The sequence below is a fragment of the Desmodus rotundus genome, chromosome 7, assembly GCF_022682495.2.
Source record: "Desmodus rotundus isolate HL8 chromosome 7, HLdesRot8A.1, whole genome shotgun sequence".
Taxonomy (NCBI): Eukaryota; Metazoa; Chordata; class Mammalia; order Chiroptera; family Phyllostomidae; genus Desmodus; species Desmodus rotundus.
The window spans coordinates 85,870,354-85,892,484 of record NC_071393.1 but is presented as its reverse complement, the minus strand read 5'-3'; the positions used below and the strand labels follow the sequence as shown (position 1 = coordinate 85,892,484).

The following is a 22,131-nucleotide window of genomic DNA, read 5'->3' as shown; positions in this document are numbered from 1 at the left end:
AGGTTCCTTTCAACATTTCTTGTCATGCTGGTCTTGTGGTAGTAATTTAACTCAGCTTTTGTTTGTCTGGAAAAGCCTTGATTTCTTCTTCCTATCTATAGGATAACTTTGCTGGATATATTACTCTTGGCTGGTAATTTATCTCTTTCTATATTTTGAATATTTGATTCTACTCTTTCATAGCTTATACTGTTTCTGCTGAAAAATCTGATGGCAATTTAATAAGATTTCCTTTATAGAATATAATCTTTTCCCTATTTTCCTTGAGAATTCTTTCTTTTTTAACTTTTGATAGCTTTTATATAACGTGCCTTGGAGAAGTTCTTTGTGCATTGAGATACTTAGGTATTCTCTTAGCTTCTTGGTTTCCAAGGCCCAGGTCTTTCCATACACTTGGGAAGTTCTCATCTATTATTTGTCTGAATAACCGTTTCCTTTCCTCTCTTCTCTTTCTGGTATAGCCGTTGGTCTTTTCAATGGAGCCTCATAGTCTCATAGAGTTCTTCATTTTTTTTCACCTCTCAATTCTCTCTTCTTCCACGTGCAGCATTGCAAGATTTCTACCTTCAATTTCACTAATTCTGTCTTCCATGTGGTCTAGTCTATTTCTTAAAGTCTTTAGTTCACTTCATTTATTGTGTTCTTCAGCTGTAGAATTTTTGATTTTTTTTTATAGTTTCAATCTCTTGTAAAGTGCTCTTTTTATTCATTGATTTTATGCCTAAGCTCGCTGACTTTGAGTTTTCTTGTATCTCATTAAATTTTTTCAGGACTGCAATCTTGAGTTTCTGTTATCTAAATCATAATCTTCCATATCTTTGAGTTTATTTTCTGGAGATTTCTCATTTGTTTTTTGAACTACTTTGTTGTTCATAGTACTTGATGTATTATTTCTTTGCTTGGGCATTCAAGGGACTGAAAAATTTTTTAAGTACTTGCTGTCTTTAATCATTTAGCAGGTTGGTAAGTAGATGTTTTGCAGTAGATGGTGCTATAGTGCAAATCTTTGTTTACCTGCACTACTGAGACTTTTGAGATCTTGGCGGGGAGGGGGGTGGTATTGCCTATGATGTGGAATATGCCCTATATTCCCTGAGGAGGTGGTATTTTCTCTATGGCCTGGTCACCTGAGTCTTATGGCACCACCCTCTTGGTGGGGTGTGGTAGGCAAGGGGGATCATGGTTTCTGAGTTCCTGCCACTGCCTTCCTGTAACCAGAAGTTGCCAGCTGTGCTGTGCTATCTAGGTGTCCCAGCTGCTTCTACACCACTCTTCCCTGATGGGTGAGAAAGGAGTGGGTAAGTGGGGGAATGATGGTTCATGTGCCTGTGGCTTTGTTTTTTTCCACTGGGTTTAGCTTCAGTGAGTGTAGGCCACTTAGGCTGAAATGTTGCTTCTGCTCCTTTGTGACTTTCCTCCATTACTGTCAGGTCTGCGGAAGCCAGGTGGGCTCTGGGAAGGTGAGTGGGGGATGGATTCACGTGTCTGCAGCTTTGTTTTTTTCCTTCTTCTGATGGCAGCTGCTTTAGCCTAGCCACCACCCTTTGCACTGCTTCTCTGCCCCATCTCTGGGCTCAGCCTGAATGTGTACCAGCCACACAGGCCAGAATGCTGCCTCTGCCCCTTTGGTCTCTCCAGGGGGATTGTAACCTGAACCTTCCACTGCTCCCACACTGCTCCCATGTCCACTGGGGCATGTCAGTGGCAGACTGTGTCTGTGTCTCCTGTTTCTGTCCTTCCCCTGTCCTGCCTGCTTACTCTGATACACCCAGCTTCCTACGTCTCAGTGCACCAACCTTTCAGACTTGGTTGTGTGTTACACAGGGAATTCTTTGTTGCATTATTGTTGTCCAAATTGTAACTTTAAAGGAAGAGACCATAATGTTTTCTCACGACACCATGATGCTGGTGTCCTTTTTCATGAGCAGTTTTATTTCTAAACTCTTAGGAAGAACCAACAGTAGAGGAACATAACCTCCTTGGGTTGTAATTTTTTAGTCCTGAGTATTTAGAAGGATGGGAGACAGGATTGTTATGCAGCCAACCTGTTTACACCTGGTTTGCCAGTGCTTTCACAGTGCTGGGAGTTCTTGCCAACTTCTAAGGTGAAAGCCATGACTGTCTGGGCCCAGGGAAGAGGCCAGTGATGCTGCCAAACATCCTACAATGAATGGGACCGATTCCCACAACAAAGGAATATTCTGCTACAAAGGTAATGATTTTATTATTTACTTCTCTTTGCTGTCATCATCATTACAATGTGTGCTATTTATTATATCCCAAACATTTTCTTTGGCTTTTGGCTCTTACAGTTTGTGGATGCGATGTGTGTTTAATATTGTTAATGGCGTTGATAAAAAAATTGTTCAAAATAGTATGTGGATTTTTGAATCAACTTTTAAAAAATTTTGCCAATTTTATGAGAGATATTTTGAATTTTTATTTCCATTGAGAAGATCTCTAAATATATTTATTGTCATTGGTTTTTCACTTCTGTGAATTGCTTTTCCCTATGTGTCCAATAATTCTGCCCAGTGGTAATGGGGAAATCAGATACCATCCAAGGATATTTCCTGATTTCTGTATAATTATTTTTAATTATTTGAGTACAAAAATTAAAGATACTATATCAGTCCATTAAAGTACTAGTCTAATCATATCTTTGTATAATTTAGAGAAATTAAAAGGAGAAACTAAAGCTTACTTCAAACATTGTTTTAAAAGACCCAATGAAAAACAGTAAGCTAGAATTGTCATTTATAAATGTGCCTCACTTAAGGGAAATTAAAAATATAAATTACCCTTGAAATAGATTGATTGGAGCAGGTTATGATGGGGACATCTGATTACTTACCTTAAATAATCGTTCATTAGGGTTCCTTCAAATAGTAAATGTTCCACTATGGCTTTAAATACTTCATTTTACCCATATTTGATCTTCACTTGTTTCTTTAAAGACTTCTAATGGGAGGTTCATCTGCAGATGAATAACAGGGCTTTGTCTTTGGGCATTGTATCTAGAATAAAATAAATTGCCCAACACTTTAATGGAGCCCATAGTTGACAGAGATTGCTGTGAACCTCCGAGTGATTACTAATTTGAGGCTGTAAACACAGCAGGCTTTGCTTTGGAGACAACAGAAATACTTGTCTGGGGAGAAAAGACATAGAATTTATAACTATTCCAACATTAGTACCTGTACTTCATGATATTCATAATTAGATAATTCATACTACCATTAGATATATATTATACAAAGAAGAATGAATAGATATAATTAAATACTAGAAAAAATGCTTAGCTTAACATTTTTTAAGTGATCAGGGCAAATCCAAAATGTCATTTATTGAAGTGTATCATGTTTATCACATTTATGTGCTACTAAAGAGCTCATCAATGTTCTGTAGAATCATTATGAGATAAATCTAGAGTGAATCCTTTACTAAAATAATGAAACATTTTATAATGTTGCTTGCTTAATATGTTGAATGTTGAGTTTTCTCATTAGGCTTAATAGTATTCAGAGACATACTGTAAGATACATCAGTTCTTATTTTCAGTGTCTTTGATTTGTGATATGTAGCTCTTCCCATGAATACAATGCCTGGAAATTTTTTTTCAAATTTTAATGAGCTATTAGAACCAAACAATGTAAAGATTGTTCTAGCCAGTAAAAAACAAAAAGCACACACAGAAACACCTGGAATTTTTATTCCTAAATACTGAAATGATGTTGCATAAATTAAATGAGAAGGCAGAAAATACAATACAGTGTTGCATGTGCTCAATATACATCCATCTATTAATGCATATGCCAGAGGATCACATTGTACTATGCATTTGGATATTCATTAACAAAGCAATTGCCTAACAATTTAACGTGGATTAGTGGATTTCACTGGTCTGGGTTTTCACACCAGTAGTAGAATGGTTTTGAGAATTATGATAATATTAATTTTTGTTTTTAACATACCAGACCAGCTTGTTTGCAAAACACAATCATTGTAACTAGTTCGTGTTTCTGCTTGTTGTCCACTAACAGTTATGAGCATACGTTTCAAGGAATTGTTCCACAGCCAAGTATTTAGACTCTAAAAAGTCAAACCATAAAAATACAGAGAATGCAAATATTCACAAACTATTTCGTATTCAAATTCCAACCTGGTTATGTACCACACTACATTGATTTCCTATTTCATCAGATGCATCTTGGTCTTATAAATAACAAATTACAAAATTGTAAGCAATTTCTTCAGACTTCGTTTTACAATTTTCATTAAATAGGAAGACATGACTTTTTGCTCCAGTGCATTATATAGTAATGCTGTACTCAGTTCAAATCATTGAATATTTTTAAAAGAAAAAAGCATTTAACTGATTATAGCGCTAAGTAATTAAGCAGTTAGTTGTAACTGTCAGAGGGAAAACACTAAAAGTATAGTTACTTATCATAGGTACTTAAAAAAAATCCTTCCATTGCATGACTTTCTGAAGAATAAAGTTTGATGAAGCCAAGACATAATGCTAGATGGAAAATGCATCATTACCTTTTTAACAAATGTGATGCGACCTTGGCAGTTTTGAAGAACAAAGTTTTGTCAATATATCAAACATTGTTAACAAACTGTTTAGCATTGCTTTGTATAAGTTTGCTTTAATAGCATTTCTTCACAGTGTTAATTCAGAAAGGTTGGAAACTGGTCAGCATAAAATATTTCCCACCTTTTCTATTTTAATTTGTATGCAAAAATCATCACAATATATTTGCAACTATAAAATTACAAATGCTTTCTAGTGGTGACTGCATTTCTAATTATGCTAGAAAAGGGTATTTCTAAGACATCTACAATGAGGTAAGTCTAAATAAAACAATTTAACAAATCCTTTCTGATCCATGGGCAATGTAAACTAATTTAACAAAGACAACTAATAGACAAACTCAAAAGACTAATTGTTTTTCAGTATGCTTGATGGATGAGAAATTACTAATGAAATGAACATTGTAAAAGATCTTCTGGATACTTTCCTTTACTTCATGATTTTGGCACTTCATGGAACATTTATTTCCCAAAGACCGTAAGTGGTATAAAAGTTCAGCAGGTTTTCCACATACCTTGTAGACATTGTACGTGAGTAGTGGCAAACACCGAAACATAGTGAAATAAACATTCCCATGTATTTGCACACGCATGCAATAGTCAGACAATTATAGTTTATGAATTCTGGAGGATGGAATCTTCAGTGTTCCTTTCAAGCACTCTCTTCAGCAGATCTTGTTTCAGATTTAAGTCTTACAAATTCTTTAGCTACATCGTCGTTGGTCCTCTGAGAGAGTATTCTGAGAATAGTCAAACCGGTTTCATCCATAGAAACATTTTTCAAAAGGGGATACCATGCCCCATAGCTTCCCTTTTCTGCTATGTTCTGTAGCTGAATCACTGTCATTCCGATAATTCGATCTTCTCGGGCAAAGCAATAATCCTTAACTGAGAGATGAAGCTCATAGGCCCCTGGGCGGTTTTCATTGCTCAGAATGCTGTGTGGATTAAAATGAGGAATTTTGAGCAAAAATTTTATTTCACTTAGGGATCAATACAGTTCTAAAAATACTGTTAAAATGTTATAAACTGCTCAGACTATTACATTGACAGAGTATCACTGTATTTTAATTCTGATGCACATGTGTTTTAAATTTTACTTACATTGCCTTTACATAGATATTACTTGCAATCTAACTTAAAAACTCCTTCTTTTCCTAGACAGGAATAGGAAGTCCATCTAAACGTGCTTTACTGCCTTGATGTTAAGCCTATCAATAGAATCTGGAATTAGAGTATTATGTTGTACTTAATCATTGGAGGCAGGGTTTCCCCTCTGATATAGGGATAGGGTAGGGTTGCTAGGGATCATGGGAGCTAGGCTAGGGGAAGGGGTATGTCTGGGAAGAATTTCTGTGCCATTTCAACATCAGTTATTAGAACCTCTTTTCTTTACCTCAGGCTCCTTGGACACGCCGTTATAGGCAGGAGCCTTTTCTCAGGGGAATACACTCACTGCACAGACTATCAAGCACTATTTACAAGATGCTAAATTGGATACAAATCTCCAGGGTAAATTAGTTCCGGCAGAGCCTGGTGCTTCAATACCAGTTCTTGTGGAAGCAGGCTTGTCAAGTGTGGGGCTGAGGATGGCCTCTACTACTAACAACCCAGGAAAACTTGTCAGTGCACAACTGAGCATAATGCAGAAGGCTGAGTGGTGATATGTGGAGAGTAATTCTCCCCTGTCTTTACTTTAAATTTACCCTCAGATATTCCTGACTTTCTGATAAATGCACACCTATTCCTCAGAACAAGCTTCCACATTCCTTCCTTTTCCAAGTGACTTTTTCTAATCAAACATTTTGCAGACTCAGACTTTCATGAGCTTGGTCTTGGGTCTCCCTCTATCTGTGCCTAGGTCAGCTCATCTAGATTTATGGAATTAATCACATCTATATCTATTAGATATTTCCTCTTGGGTGTCCAATATACATTTCCAAATCAATAGATTCAAATATTAAATTTAAATATATTTAAATAGATTCTCCTTATCTCTACTCCCCCATCTCAGTAAATCAGTATCTACCCAAATGACACTGCCCCCAAATCTAGGGAGCATCCTTGATTTCATTCAGTGTAGATAACTTCCATTTGCCCTAGTTTCTTTGCAAGGACTACAGTAGAGTTTCTCTGTGTTCTGGCTTCCAGTAAGGTCAGAGTCTTTGATGGCTCCTTGCCTGTGCGGCTGCCTCAAGTAGGCCGTTTCCTCCCATGGAAGGCCACTGCTCCTTGGAGGTGGCCAACTGCACATGAAGTTTTTACTCCTGCAAATGTTAATAATAGCTCGTCCTCTCCTTCCTCAGGTGTGGCAGGGGCAACAGCTTGGCTACTGCTGGCCCCAGATTATATCACTATTTCTTGTAGTCCCTCTACTCTCACATCTTTGAAAATTCCTTTGTAAATAGCTTTGTCTTGAAATATCCTAAATTGAATGTTTTTGGGAACCTAATTATATACTCTCTTTCATGTTCTACCTTTTCATCTTTCATGTTTTAATTCTCTGTGTAATGCTATCACGATACATTTTTGTTTTATTTGTTTGGAATTTTGTTTATAATATGTTCCTCATCTCCAGAAAATAACTTCCAAAAGAACAGAGAAATCCTATTACAAAGGGTTCAGCAGAAGGAACGCTTGCTTGAGTGTGGTTGGTGGGGCAATTATACGGGTGTAATAGTTTATAGTTTTAATTTGAACATTTCACCTAAGATGTCATATGGTGTGCTTGAGTATAATATTGTTATGTTACATAATTACATATTTATGATTTTGTAATAAAAAGGGGTGTTGTTTGTGCCAGACCCTTTATATCTTCAATACTTATAATAATGACTGATACATGGTAGACATTGAACAGATACTGAGTGAATAGAAGTAAAAACATAGCCTATTTCATCTGCCTGAGATCAGTGGTGAACAAGGACACTGAAACCTATAGGTTTTGCTTTCCTTAGCAAATCCCAGTGCCATTCCTACCCCGAGTCCCTCAGTAAGTTTAGTTTCACAGTGGCTATTGCGTGGTTGGGTGAATGAGTTGAGTCATGACTTACAAATGAAACGTTTCATTGTACTTGGGTGACCAGGTGTTGCTTTTTGTCTTTGTGCCTTGTTTTCTCTTCTTGTCTCCAAGGTTGGGCCCCAGCATGCAAACTTCCACAAAGGGGCGAAACATCGCGGAGGTCTGCCAGTTTAGGTTATTAATAGCCATCACTAAAAACCAAAAAGAGAAGGGACATGAAGTATCAGCAAATGACTGTGTGGAATCTTTGCCTCTCTCTGGTCTTTAGAATAAATGTTTATTTTGAAAAATGATGTACGAAGCTATAACTTGCATTTGCTAGTGTCCTAACCCCAATGACAAGAAAATACGCTTGAAGGAAAACCATGCACTCTCTGGAATGCACACTGGATGGGGCCATCAGCTCTAAGCTGTGTGGCATTGGAGTGGCAAAAAGTCAGCTGTAATTGAAATGGCATTCATCCTTAACAAAAATTATCATTCCTTTTATATAGGCAAAAACATGTTTTTCATATTTAAAATTATGATTATGTTCGTGAAATATTTAGAAAATATACAGAAAATAAATTTAAAATCTATAATTTTAATATTTTAATATATTTTGCTGTCTATGATTTCAATATTTAATTACTTTATATATAGAATGGGACCATAATATATCACAGTCTTCTAAGTAGCTATATTTTTTAAGTTCATCATGGATATTTTTCTAATTCACTATATATGTTCCAACTGCAAATATTCCACTATATGGATATTTCATCCTATATTGAACCAATCCCCTATTGTTAAACATAGTTGTTTCCTAATTTCAGGCATCATAAATAATTCTTAAATGTATCTTTTCATATGTATACTTTGCTCATTTTTAAATGAAGATATTCTTAAGGAATTGTCTTATAACTGAAATTGCTAATGCAGAAGTTTCGTAAAACTTTGGGCACTTGCTATATGGTGACAAAGTACTTTAGGATACTGACATGTATAGGCATGCACCTGTATGCTTACCTATGCTGCTCAGAATCGATTATGGACTATGCAGTGTTATTTTTTATGATACAAAGATATGTAATGCGATTTAAAATGTATTACAAGGCCATGGTTTTGATTAAAGTAAATATTATTTTAAATGACTAAATATTTAATATAAAAACAGAATATGGATCTGTTGAGCAAAATATTGATCATTAAACTTTACCTTTGAAATGACCCTTGCATTCAGATGGTATTTTTACAATATAAAACCAATAGATTAAAACACTCATTAAAAACAAAAATCAAACCAGTTGTTGGAAATCACATAGAAAAAGAAGGTAGATTATGTGACTATTTAGAACATACTGACTTAACATTTAAAATTTGATTGACAAGTTATAGAGGCAACCATAACACTAATATTCAATATATATCATAGCATTAACCACAGAGAAAATACTCAATAGTTTTGAAATGTAATCACCAATGTATTTAAGCCATTTAGATATTTCAAATTATATAGGTTATCTGTGCAATTTATTTGTTTTTAAATGAAATCTGATTCAGGAAGAAATTACTAAGCATGCCCTAAAATCATTTAATATACATATTTAAAAACAGATCTAAGAAAAAATTATATTTTAATATTATCTTTGCAGAAATTGAAGTCTAATGAGCTGTTGGATCTATCTGGACCCGAAATCTACCTTTCACAGTGACTTTATGCTCTCCAGTTCCTGGGGTGGTGGTGATGTCCACGTGGACAGATATCTGACCCACTGAATCTTTGGAGGAACGACCTGAAAATAAGCAGAAGTTTACTGGCCTGAACTTTCAGCCTGCTTAGTAATGGACACGTAGGTTCTCTGCATTAGGGACTTTAAAGTGTCCCTTCCTGGAAATAGATGGTTCTTTTCATTAACAGCACATGATAGATATTGACAAATGTTCACTAAATTAAATTTGCTGTACAGGTTTGAGAGTTGGATATAATCCTATTTTGCCCATTGATTTAAAAGTTCATATGGTCCTCAGAAACTGTGTGGTTATTGTTAAAAAAAATTTGCAGTTGCCTTTCTAGACACTTAATAAAGCTCTATCCATTGCTTATGCACAAAGATTCATCATTGCCTGCCATTCCTGTGTTAAGAGCTTTGCTACGATGCGCCATAGCAGAGCACTGGGGACACAAAGATGGCTCTGTAGAGCATCTGTCCTTGTGAAGCCCACAGTAGGCCAGGAGAGACCAACATATAAACATATGGCTGCAATACAGTGTGATAATTCCATGATATATTTATAAGGTCTACTGATGACATAAAAAGTAGTCATTTCTACCCTGGTAAAAGTTAATCTTGTAAAGCATGTTGTATTGGAAAGTGTCTGTGATTTGGGGTCAGATAAGCTTGAATCAAAATCATAGTTATGCTATATAAGCCACTTAGTGAAAGACAAATACCATATGATCTCACTTATAAGTGGAATCAAATGAACAAAATAAACTAACAAGCAAAAATAGAGTCAGAGTCATAGGAACATGGAACAGACAGCTATAAGAGGGAGGAGGGACTGTTAGAAGAAGGTGAAAGGATTAGTCAAAGAACAGTATATATATGCGTGACCCATGGACACGGGCTATGGTGCCTGAGGTAGTGGGGTTTGGGCTGGGTGGAGGGGGGCAAAGGGAGAAAAATTGGGACAATGATAATAGCAATAACAATAAAATAGAAACAATAAAATATGAAAAAACCATTTAAAAACACCTTTCAAGGTAAAAACAAACAAACAAACTAAAGAAAACCCCATACAAATCATAGTTATGCCACAGTTGGTTCTATGACAAGAATTTGCTGTTCTCAGGTTTCCATGTTCTCATTTGTAAAGTAAGGATAATAATGCCAACCCCTTAGTGTGTGTTTATACATAAATAAATAAACACACATATCTACTAACATATCTATGAACACTTACATTTTTTCCACAATAGAAGAACATACTCTATCCTTTATCTTACCTTAGTCTTTTTACCTAAAAATATATTATAAAGATCATTCCATTTCAGTATATATAAAGATCTCCCTCATTCTTTAACATAGCCTAGAATATCACAGTACTAACTACAAAGTAAATGTTCAATGAGTATTTGCTTAAAAACAAATTACTGACCTTTTTATAAGTACTTAAAACAGTAAAATATTTAAGACATTTAAAATAATGTTTGGCCTTTATACAGTAATTTAACCATATTTCAGTTGTTTCCAATCTCTTGCTATTCTAAACAAAGTAGAATGAAAATTTAGTTTTATATTTATATATTCATCTATAGTATAATTTCTAGAAGTAAAATTTGTCAATTTGGAATTTTAATTTTGCCCCAAAGAGATTTTAACAATTTATACTTTTATATGCAACATATGAGGTTAACAAGAATCATACTTTTCTAAAATAAATGGCTAATGACAAAATCTGAAAACAGAAGATTCTAAGAGACTTGATTTTTAACCTCAGAGGATCACTGGATTTGGGCCTGAACCTCTCAGTAGGATCTGCTGAGAAGAGCCCATTCACCAAAAAGATCTCTCCCTCCGCCCCAGCCATTTGATAGCAAAATGATTGAAAGATAGAAAGTGGTCACTTTGAGTATTAATGAAGGGGCTAATCTTTGCTCCTGAGGAAGGGAAGAGGGGAAATGTTCCCTTTTCCTCAGATGAAGAAAAGAAAACTCCAAAAGAAATACTCCTAAACTCTGGAAGTGCCAGCAAAATGGGCATTTCACTTTTGAATTAGTCGCTTACTTAGCAGACAATATGACCTGAGCATGGCCAAGTGGGGCACAACTAGCCATGGAGTGTGCCGGGACTGACTCCTTAAATTTATGACTGCTAAGAAGTATGGGAGATGGTTTCTAAATGGGCTTGAAGTGCCAGAGGTGGGTTTTGCAACAGCATGGATACATCTGGAGAGCGTTATGCTAAGTGAAATAAGCCAGGTGGTGAAAGACAAACACCATATGATCTCACCTATAAATGGAACCTAATCAACAAAACAAACAAGGAAGCAAAATATAACCAGAGACACTGAAATTAAGAACATACTGAGAGTAGCCAGCGGGAGGTGGGAGGGGATAATGGGAGCATAAGGGGAAAGGATTTTCAGGAACAACTATAAAGGACCCATGGACAAAACCAAGAGGGGTGGTATCAGGGGAGGGAGGTGTGGATGGCTAGGGTGTGGGGGAGAGTTGGGGGGAATATGGAGACAACTGTACTTGAACAATACAAAAATTGAAAAATTAAATAAAAATTAAAAAAAAAGCAGTGTTAGAGGTGGGGACAAGAGAGGGAAGATGTGATCATGGAGTGTGGTCTTGTTAGGCATTGTCACACATGGGGTAAAGAGGCAGGCACCTCAGAGACATGGAGCATGCCAGCACCAGCTGCAGTGCAGCAGGAATAAGTGGCCAAGTCCTGAGCCTTAGAAGAGTCCATTGATGTTCCAAGTTGCCATTTGGAAACGAGTCACAGACCAGCAGCTTTACAAGCTTCTACTTCCCCACAGACAATGAACTGGAAGAGCCCTAACAATACTCAATGACCCTTAAATAATGCCACTAATGGTCACCACTGACAATTAAATGAAGAGTCATTTGTCTTTTTCCTCTCTTTTCTTCCTTCTCAACACCAGGGAAACCACCACCAGAAGGAACAGGAAAAGTTCACATGAGAGAAGCCCATGACCTCCTCCATGTCCTCCTCCTACTGCTTAGACTCCCCATTTTGCCTGCTTATGGAGAGAGAAGGGCCCTGCACATCCAGGAAGTGATTACAGATTTAATATTAACAGGATGAAGTTTTTAAAACTGGAATAACTTTCTAATAGTGCAAGCCACTAATCTGGCATGGGCCTGGACTGTGATATCAGTAAGGGAGGTGCTGGGCAGTAGGAAGTGGGCTCCTCGCTAGTGACAGTGTCTCTTCTGGCCTCGTAGCTTTTGCTTCCCCTCGCTACTGTTTAAGGGAGGTTTTTTACTATTCCTTCTGTCTTTTTTTCTATCCCCCCTATACCTTTGAATATGTTTCTTTATTAAATCCTTATCAAATAATCTTAATTTGAGTGTTGCCATTTGGTTTTTGCTGGGACCTTGGTTTATAGAGTTGACATCTTGGATTTGCTCATGACTTGAATGGAAATGCTTCTAGAATTTTCCAAATGCTCATAGGTTTTGTGAAATAATCAGTCATTTGAAGGGAACGGAAGGGCAGAGTTTAAAATATAGACACTCGTTACTTTTATCACTATAGATTTCAGAAAGGAGTACATGCTTAAGGAGGCTCTTGAGAATTGAGTTAGAATTCATGTTTTAAACAAAGGATGCAGAAGAAATAGCCTGGGCACACGTGTGGATGCATAAAACAGAATACTGAAAACTGCAAGTAGTTCGGTGTGCATGGAACGTAGATGAGGGAATAGCAAAGAGGAAACCTTAGAGAAAATGATGGTACCTTGAATACCGTTTAAAAATCTCTAGGCATTATCCTAGCGCTGCTGAGAAGTCTCACAAGTTTTTGGCAATGAGTGGCACAGATTTATTTTTAGAAAAAAAATCCTTTCATTTGTATAAAATATGGATCACTCTCATCACTCCATTCTGTTCCAGGAAGCCTAATATTTGCATCTCATTATACCATGAATCAAGTCCTAAAATCCAGCCCTTTACTAGGATGCTTCTGGTTACCTTTTACTTCATCTGCACTGCTGGTCCATGCTGTTATATTTAGCCTGATTCTTCAAAACTTATTTCATATTTTCATTAAGACAAACCACAAATTTGGAAGATTCTTTGTCCACTAGCCTATGAAGCCTTGTCCAAATACCTTTTATTTTACAAAATTCCATAAATAATCTGCAATTATATTCTTGATTTCCTCAATACTACTTAATATAGTACAAAAACCCTGGCAATGGAATCAGACTGCTCTGATTATGAATATGGTCTCAGTCACTTATTAAGAGATAATTAAAACTCTGAACTTCATTTCCTTATTGTTATAGCATCTACCTGGCAGCATTGTGGTGAGAATAAAAATAGATACTTTTTAAAAATGTAGAATATTTTGTGTCTTCCTATATAATAGCTGTTATAAAGCATATAAATAGCTGTCTAGCAAATGGATCCAAGTTTATTATAATAATTAAATTATTAATAACAGAATGTTTCAAAGTTATTAAATCCCTTCCACATTCATGTATAATGCCCACATATAAAAAATATTTAAAAATCCATGGATATTATGGTTATCTAGATCAAAGACTGTGATTAGAAAACCGTGAAGTGACTGGAGTTTTCCCTAACAAATTCAAAATTCCTACTTTCTTCCCCAAGACTTTCCAAGTCCAATAGAATAGTGATGGAGGATTTTTAGAGCTCTCAACTATTTAAAAGGAAAAACTGTTCCCCTCTCTTAAAAACTTTCATTAACCAAGAATCTGATAAAATGACTTTACTTGATTAATAAAGATCTCTGTTTGTTTCATTATTTCTAAAATCACAGTTTATGAGAAAAGGCCTCTGAGCATCCCTGAAAATGCATCCAGTTTGCATAATTGCCTCTGGTGTTATACTAAGGTTCAGAAACTGCTTAGTGCCTGGGTTTGTAGTTTAAACTTTCATGGGTGATCTGAATGTATAATTACAAGCACCAACGTGGCAATAGCTGGTTTCTGCTAGTGTAAACATCGAAAAACGATGGTCAAGCCAGTTCTTTATATATTTTTAAATGAGAAAAGGCTTCCATCAAAGCACTCACCAATTGTCATTTCTTCAGCTGAGTTTCTAATCATTAAGGTAATTTAAAGGCTTTAGCTGTGTTGTTATAGAATTTGAGAGATTTCTATGGTAGAAAATGTGACATTCTAATTGGGAAAATATGTGAGTTTCTGTTTGGTGTCCTTAGTTATGGAGGAAAAAAATCTTATGTTGTTTTAAACAACTAACTGCTAAAGGAATGTGCCTAAAATCTTTTAAAAGGTCCTCTTTAAATGCACAGATACAAATTTTCCCCTTTCACAAAATGGTTTTTTGTGGTCTTTCACTTCTACATTCTCTGTGTGTTTTCTAAAGAGATATGGACAGTTGCACTGGGAAGAAAAAAAACATTAGAAATTGCATTGATGTGCTCAGTGCAATTTGGTGAAACCTGCTGAGTGGAAACATTTACTAGACTCTCAAAATACACATCTTCTTTTCTAACACAAAATGTGAAATTCACTGCCCAATCAAGTCAAACATAGTCTCAAGAACTGACTGCTTAGTGTGGCATACCCTAAAAATGTGGAATTAAGAAAGTAATAGAGTAGAAACAACTAGTTTCAAAGGGTTTATCATTATTGCCCTTGTTGCTTAATAGCCATGCTATTCATAATTACCCCTTTAGAATGCCAGGTTTGTGCTTTCCTGGCCTGGAGTTTATACCACCCCCTCACACAATGCTATGCCTTATTTTGAAGTTAATTATACAGATTGTTTCTTCCTAACTACATTCCATAATAGCAGGGAACCTCTCTTAATATCAATAATCTACACTTATCACTAATTCATACAATAAGCTTGTAATATTCGTTTGATATATATTGAATGCCCAATTTATATATATTGATTGATTAAATATGGGCAGTCCTCACTTTGCATGGTATTGTTATGCCTGGATTCCAGTTCCCACAGATTAGTTCAATAATGCCTGTCTCCCAGCCAGACATTCAAATTTCAGTTATCACGGTACATTAAATGTCTATCATTGCAACAAGTAAAAACTTTGCTGCTCGTATTTTAGTCCACAAATCACCATGTAAATGATAGAGATGTATCATCAGTCACCAATCACATCACTTCTTTCAAAGTCTGTTGGTGATTGGTCTCTGTGCATCTGTTCAGTTCACATACAATAGAGGATAGAAGGGCCACATTAAGGTGGGTAGGAGAGGCAGAGACACATTCTTGCCAAAAACACTACCCTAGCACAGCACCCACAATGGGGAAGGCCCCCCCCAAAAAACCCGCCCCAAACCACCAAACAAAAACAAAACCCCCAGAACTTCCTACTTCCTGAGGAGCAAGGTGTCTCCTACATCAGGCACCCCAAACCTTTAGATCTGCACCAGAAAGACAAGTCCCCGAAATGTCTGACCTTGAAGACCAACAGGCCAATGGAACTTACATCCAGGAGAACCACAGGACTGTAGAAAACAGAAATTCTCCTCTTCAAGGGCTCACACATAGACTCATTTACCTGGTACTCAGCCCAAAAGCAACAGTTTGAAAAGAACCAAATCATACGTGAAAAAGATTTATTTGCTAACCTTAAAGCTTCTTCCAGAAAGGCAGAAGTCTTTTGAGGCTCTTTCCAGGGATGTAGGTGCTGGTGGGAGCCATTTCTAGCAAGTAGCCCTACTCCAAAGGAGCTCTGCAGGGACAGTGGGAATTCTCTGGGGTCCCAGGGGAAGGTGAGCACCATTGTTTATATCTTCCTCTACCTCCATAGGCTGGGTGGGAGCTCTATCCAGGTGCTCTGGCCTACCTGCAGGGCTACTGCAGCATGTGCCTGGACACATGCCTGAGCCAATTTTGACCTGCACAAAGGGAGCAGGCAGGATCAACAGGGCATTCGTTACTACACACACTTGGCCTGTCCATCTGGTGCTTCTCTGGCTTGGTAGGCCAGTTCCCCAGGTGCCTGAAGCACCCATTTGGTTTCTATTTGGTCTGCCTAAACCAGACTACACAGAGCCTACTTACGTATAAGGCACTTTTCCAAGACTGGAAGAGACAGCTATTTGTCTAACTAATATAAACAAACATAGAAAGTCAAACCAAATGAAAAGACAGAAGACTATCTCTCCAGTGAAGGAAGAAATATCCGCAGGGGGGAAAAACAACTAAGGAATTGGAAATAAGCAATTTGCCTGATAAAGAATTCAAAGAATCAGTTATAAGAATAATCAAGAAACTTGAGAATAGAATGCAGAAATTTAGGGAGAACTTCAATAAAAAGTTAGAAAGTATAAGAAAGAAACAAGTAGACCTGAAGAATACAATAACTGAAATGAAAAATGCATTAGAAGGAATCAAAAGTAGATTAACTAACATAGAAGAACAGATTAAACTTGGAATACAGACTACTCGAAATCAACTTATTAAAGCAACAAAAATAAAAAAAGAATAATAAAGAAGGGGGAATGGTTAAGGGACCTCTGGTATAAGGGCAAGTACTCAAACATTTGTATTATGAGACTATCGGAAGTACAGGAAAGAGGGAAAGGAACAAAATTTTATTTAATATAATAATGGCAGGAAACTTTTTTAACCTGGGAAAGGAAACAGACATCCAGGTCTAGGAAACACAGAGAGTTTCAAACAAGATGACCCCAAAGAGACCCACACCAAGACTTCTTGTGGTTAAAATGGCAAAAGTTAAAGATAAAGAGACAATCCTGAAGGAAGCACGAGAAAAACAAATTACATACAAAAGAAACTCTTTTATGCTATCAGCTGAATTCTCATCAGCAACTTTACAGGCCTGGAACAAGTGGCAGAACATCTTTAAAAGCATTGAAAGAAAGGAATGTATGATCTAAAATAATTCACCAGACAGTTTATCATTCAGAATTAAAGGAGAAATGAAGAGTTTCCCAGACAAGCAAAAATTAAAGGACTTTACATCACCATCAAGCTTACAAGAAATGTAAAAAGGTCTTCTTTGGAGAACCAAGATGGCGGCGTATGTAGACACACTGCGCCTCCTCGCACAACCAGAACTGACAGAAAATCAAACGGCGAGGAAGTCCAACACCAAGGAAATAAAAAATAAGCATTCATCCAGACCGGTAGGAGGGGCAGAGACGGGCACCAGGGTGGACAGGACTCACATGGCCGTGGCGGGGCCGAGACTGGCGGAGTGTGGGATGAACCGGGCAGGCAGTCGGACCACTAGCAGACCCCGTGGCCCCACATTTGCGCAGATAAACTGAGAGGGCCTGACTCAGAGTGACGGAGAACGGGGCAGGCAGAGTGGCCGGTAGCACCCCGTGGCTGCACATTCACGCACAAACTGGACAAATGGCGGGGAACAAAGCACACCACACAACCCAGGGTTCCAGTGCGGGGAAATAAAGCCTCAAACCTCTGACTGAAAATGCCAGTGGGGGTTGGGGCGGCAGCAGGAGAAACTCCCAGCCTCACAGGAGAGGTCGTTGGAGAGACCCACAGGGGCCGAGGGCGTGCACAAGCCCTCCCACTCGGGAACCAGCACCAGAGGGGCCCAGTTTGATTGTGGGTAGTGGAGTGAAATATTGAAATCCGGTGTAGAGTGGAGCGGGCGCCATTACTCCCTCTCGGCCCCTCCCCCACATACAGGTCGCAGCGCAGCGACCAGCGTTACCCCGCCCCTGGGAACACCTAAGGCTCCACCCCTTTAAGTAACAGACACACCAAGACAAAAAAAAAAAAAAAGGCCCAATGACAGAACACTTCAAAGCTCCAGAAAAAATACAACTAAGCGAGGAAGAGATAGCCAACCTATCAGATGCACAGCTCAAAACACTGGTTATTAACACGCTCACAGAATTGGTTGAATTTGTTCGAAAACTAGATGAAAAAATGAAGCCTATGCTAAGAGAGACAAAGGAAAATGTACAGGGAACCAATAGTGATGAGAAGAAAACTGGGACTCAAATCAATGGTGTGGACCAGAAGGAAGAAAGAAACATCCAACCAGAAAAGAATGAAGAAACAAGAATTCGGAAAAATGAGGAGAGGCTTAGGAACCTCCAGGACATCTTGAAACGTTCCAACATCCGAATTATAGGGGTGCCAGAAGGAGAAGAGGAAGAACAAAAAATTGAAAACTTATTTGAACAAATAATGAAGGAGAATTTCCCTAATCTGGCAAAGGAAATAGACTTCCGGGAAGTCCAGGAAGCTCAGAGAGTCCCAAAGAAGCTGGACCCAAGGAGGAACACACCAGGGCACATCATAATAACATTAGCCAAGATTAAGCAGAAGGAGAGAATCTTAGAAGCAGCAAGAGAAAAGGAGACAGTTACCTATAAAGGACTTCCCATAAGACTGTCAGCTGATTTCTCCAAAGAGACCTTACAGGCAAGAAGGGGCTGGCAAGAAGTATTCAAAGTCATGAAAGGCAAGGGCCTACATCCAAGATTGCTCTATCCAGCAAAGCTATCATTTAGAATGGAAGGGAAGATAAAGTGCTTCTCAGATAAGGTCAAGTGAAAGGAGTTCATCATCACCAAGCCCTTATTATATGAAATGTTAAAGGGAGTTACCTAAGAAAAAGAAGATCAAAAATAGGAACAGTAAAAATGACAGCAAACTGACAGTTATTAACGACTGCACCTAAAACAAAAACAAGAGCAAACTAGGCAAACAACTAGAACAGGAACAGAACGGCAGAAATGGAGATCACATGGAGGGTTGTCAATAGGGGAGGGGGAGGGGGACAGAGGGGGGAAAGGTACAGAGAATAAGTAGCATAGATGATAGGTGGAAAATAGACAGGGGGAGGGTAAGAATAGTGTAGGAAATGTAGAAGCCAAAGAACTTTTAAGTATGACCCATGGACATGAACTATAGGGGGGGAATATGGGAGGGAGGGGGTGGGCAGGATGGAGTGGAGTTGGGGGGGGAAATGGGACAACTGTAATAGCATAATCGATAAATATATTTTTTAAAAAAAGATCTTCTTTAAGTAGAAAAGAAAAAGCCATTACCAGAAATAAGAAAAAACCATAAATGGAAAAAATCTCATGGGTGAAGCCAAATATTAAGTAAACACAGAAAATCAGACATTTAAAAAGCTACTATAAAGCTTTCAAAAAATCAAACTCAAACCAAACTACAATAGTTAGGAGATACACAACACAGAAATATTTAAAATTTGACATCTATAACACAAAGCTTGGAGGGGAGAATAAAATTGTGGACCTTATAGAATATATTGGAACTTAAATGTCTGTCAGCTTAAAATGGACTGCTATAGAAAAAGAACGATATACATAAACCGCAAAAACCTACAAATGGTATACAAAGAAAAAAGAGAAAGGAACAAAGGACTACAAAAACAACCTAAAAAAATAACATGACAATAAGTACATACTTGCCAATAATTACTTTAAATGTAAATGGATTAAATGCTCCAATAAAAAGACATAGGGTGGCTGAATGGATCAAAAAACATGACCCACCTATATGCTGCTTACAAGAGACTCACTTCAAAGGAAAAGACAGGTAATTGACTGAAAGTGAAAGAATGGGAAAAGAAATTCCATGCAAATAGAAGTAAAAAGGAAGCTGGTCTAGAAATACTTATATCAGACAAAATAGACTTTAAAACAAAAATGTAAGAAAATAGACAAAAAGGCATATTAAATAATTATACAGGAGTCAACCAAGAAGAGAATATAACAATCATAATGTCTACACACCCAACATAGGAGCACCTAAGTAGATAAAGCAATTATTAATGGACATAAGAGAGAAATCCACAGTAATACAATAATAATAGGTGGTTTTTAATACCCCAATAACATCAATGGATAGATTATCCAGAAAGAAAAGCAATAAATAATGGCCTTAATTATCACATTATATAGAATGGAATATTATTCAGCAATACAAAAGAATAAAATCCTGCCACAACATGGATGGACCTAGAAAACATTATACTAAGTGAAATAAGACAAAAAAGACAAATAAGGTATGATCTTAGTTACATGTAGAATCTAAAACATCTAAATAAATGAATTAACAAAACAAAATAGAAACAGTCTCATAGACATAGAGAACAAGCTGATGGTTGCCTAGGTAAAGGAGGGGGGAGAAAAATGGGAATTAAAAAAATTAAAAATAAAGAATACCTACTATACTATTGTATTTATGTCAATTTGAAGAACAGGAAAAAGCTAATTTGTGGTTATACAGGTGAGATTAATTGTTCCTTGGAAGAAGTACTGACTCAGAAAGGCACAGTGATTTTTTCCAAGGTGCCAGAAATATATGATATAGTCATAGACGTAAACACAATAACTGAACTAAAAAACACACTGGAGGAATTTAACAGCAAGCTAAAGCCAAAGAAAAAACCCAAACAGAGCAGAAAAAGAAATTTAAAAAGTGAAGATAGCTTAAGGGACCTATCAGTTAACATCAAATGAAATAACATTTGCATTATAGAGGTCCCAGAGGAGAAGAGAGAAAAAAGGTGCGGAGAACTTATTTGAAAAAAATAATGGCTGAAAACTTCTTTAACCTTGGGAAGGAAAGAGACATCCAGACCTAGGAAGCTCAGAGAGGTCCAAATAAGATAAAACAAAGTGACCTACACAGAGACACATTATAATTAAAAATTTTAAAGATAAAGAATCTTAAAAGCAACAAGAGCAAAACAACTTGTTACATAAAAGGAAACAATCCTACAACAGATTTCTTAGCAGTAACTTTGTAAGCCATTCCTGGCCAGGTGGTTCAGTTGGTTGGAGCATTGTTCCATATACCATGAAGTTGTGGGTTTGATCTCCATTCAGGGCACATATGGGAGTCAACCAATTGATGCTTTTCTCTCATACTGATGTCTGTCTGTCTGTCTGTCTCTCTCTTCCTCTGTCTCTAAAGTCAATAAATATATCCTCAGGTGAAGATTTAAAAAAAAAAAGAAACTTTGCAAGCCAGAAGTGACTGAAGTGATAAACAAAACTTTCCACCAAGAATACTCTATCTAGTCAGGTCAACATTCAGATTTTGTTTGCCAGTTTTTACAAATTTTTATTGAATTTATTGGGGTAACATTGGTTAATAACATTATATAGGTTTCAGGTGTACAATTTTATAATATGCCATCTGTATATTGTATTGTGTTTGCTCTACCCCAAGTCAAGTCTGCTTCTATCACCATTTACCCCCTGCTTTACCCTCTTCTAACTTCCTCACCCTCTTTATCCCTCTGGTAATCACTGTACTGTTGTCTGCATCTATAAGTTTGTTTGTTTTGCTTAATCCCTTCACCTTCTTCAACCAGTCCCCCAACCTCTGTCCCCTCTTCCACCTGTCAAATATTCAGAATTAGCGAGAGATAGTTTTCCAATCAAGCAAAAGCTAAAGATGCCCACTACCACGAACTGGTATTATAAGAAATGTTAAAGACTTCTTTAAGCTGAAAATAAAGGGTACTAATTAGTAAGAATAAATCATATGAAAGTAAAAATCTCATTGATAAAGATAAATATGTAGTAAACAATATGGAGTACTCACCTATAAAGCTACAATGATGGTTAAAAGACTCAAGTAGTAAAATAACTATAACTACAATAATTCGTTAAGGGATACACAAAACTAAAGATGTAAAATGTGACATCAGAAATGTAAAGTGTGGGCTGGAGGAATAAAACTGCGGAGTTTTGGAATACTTTTAAACATAATCTGCTCTCAACTTGGATGAGGATATACATGTATGTATATGTATATATAT

The 22,131-nt window shown here is 37.0% G+C and overlaps 1 protein-coding gene and 1 long non-coding RNA gene across 6 annotated transcripts in view; one reads left to right on the top strand and one right to left on the bottom strand.

Annotated features, from left to right (window-relative positions):
- Positions 1–1,209: 1,209 nt before the first annotated feature.
- Positions 1,210–9,336, top strand: LOC123480538 (uncharacterized). 2 transcript variants are annotated; one of them, XR_006656589.2, is made up of 4 exons: positions 1,210–1,298; positions 2,068–2,212; positions 4,964–5,077; positions 7,733–8,100. It is a non-coding gene; the product is annotated as an uncharacterized lncRNA (long non-coding RNA). The 2 variants fall into 2 exon arrangements; XR_011651441.1 differs by lacking the exons at positions 4,964–5,077; positions 7,733–8,100 and adding an exon at positions 9,256–9,336.
- UNC13C (unc-13 homolog C) overlaps positions 3,776–22,131 on the bottom strand; it is a 543,682-nt gene continuing 525,326 nt past the window's right edge. For all 4 annotated transcript variants that reach the window (XM_053928749.1, XM_053928748.1, XM_053928751.1 and 1 more), the window contains 3 exons: positions 9,304–9,396; positions 7,653–7,812; positions 3,776–5,537 (listed from right to left, as the gene is read on the bottom strand). In XM_053928749.1, the coding sequence (XP_053784724.1) occupies positions 5,252–5,537; positions 7,653–7,812; positions 9,304–9,396 (539 nt within the window). In that variant the 3' untranslated portion in view covers positions 3,776–5,251. The remainder of the gene's footprint in view (positions 5,538–7,652; positions 7,813–9,303; positions 9,397–22,131) is intronic.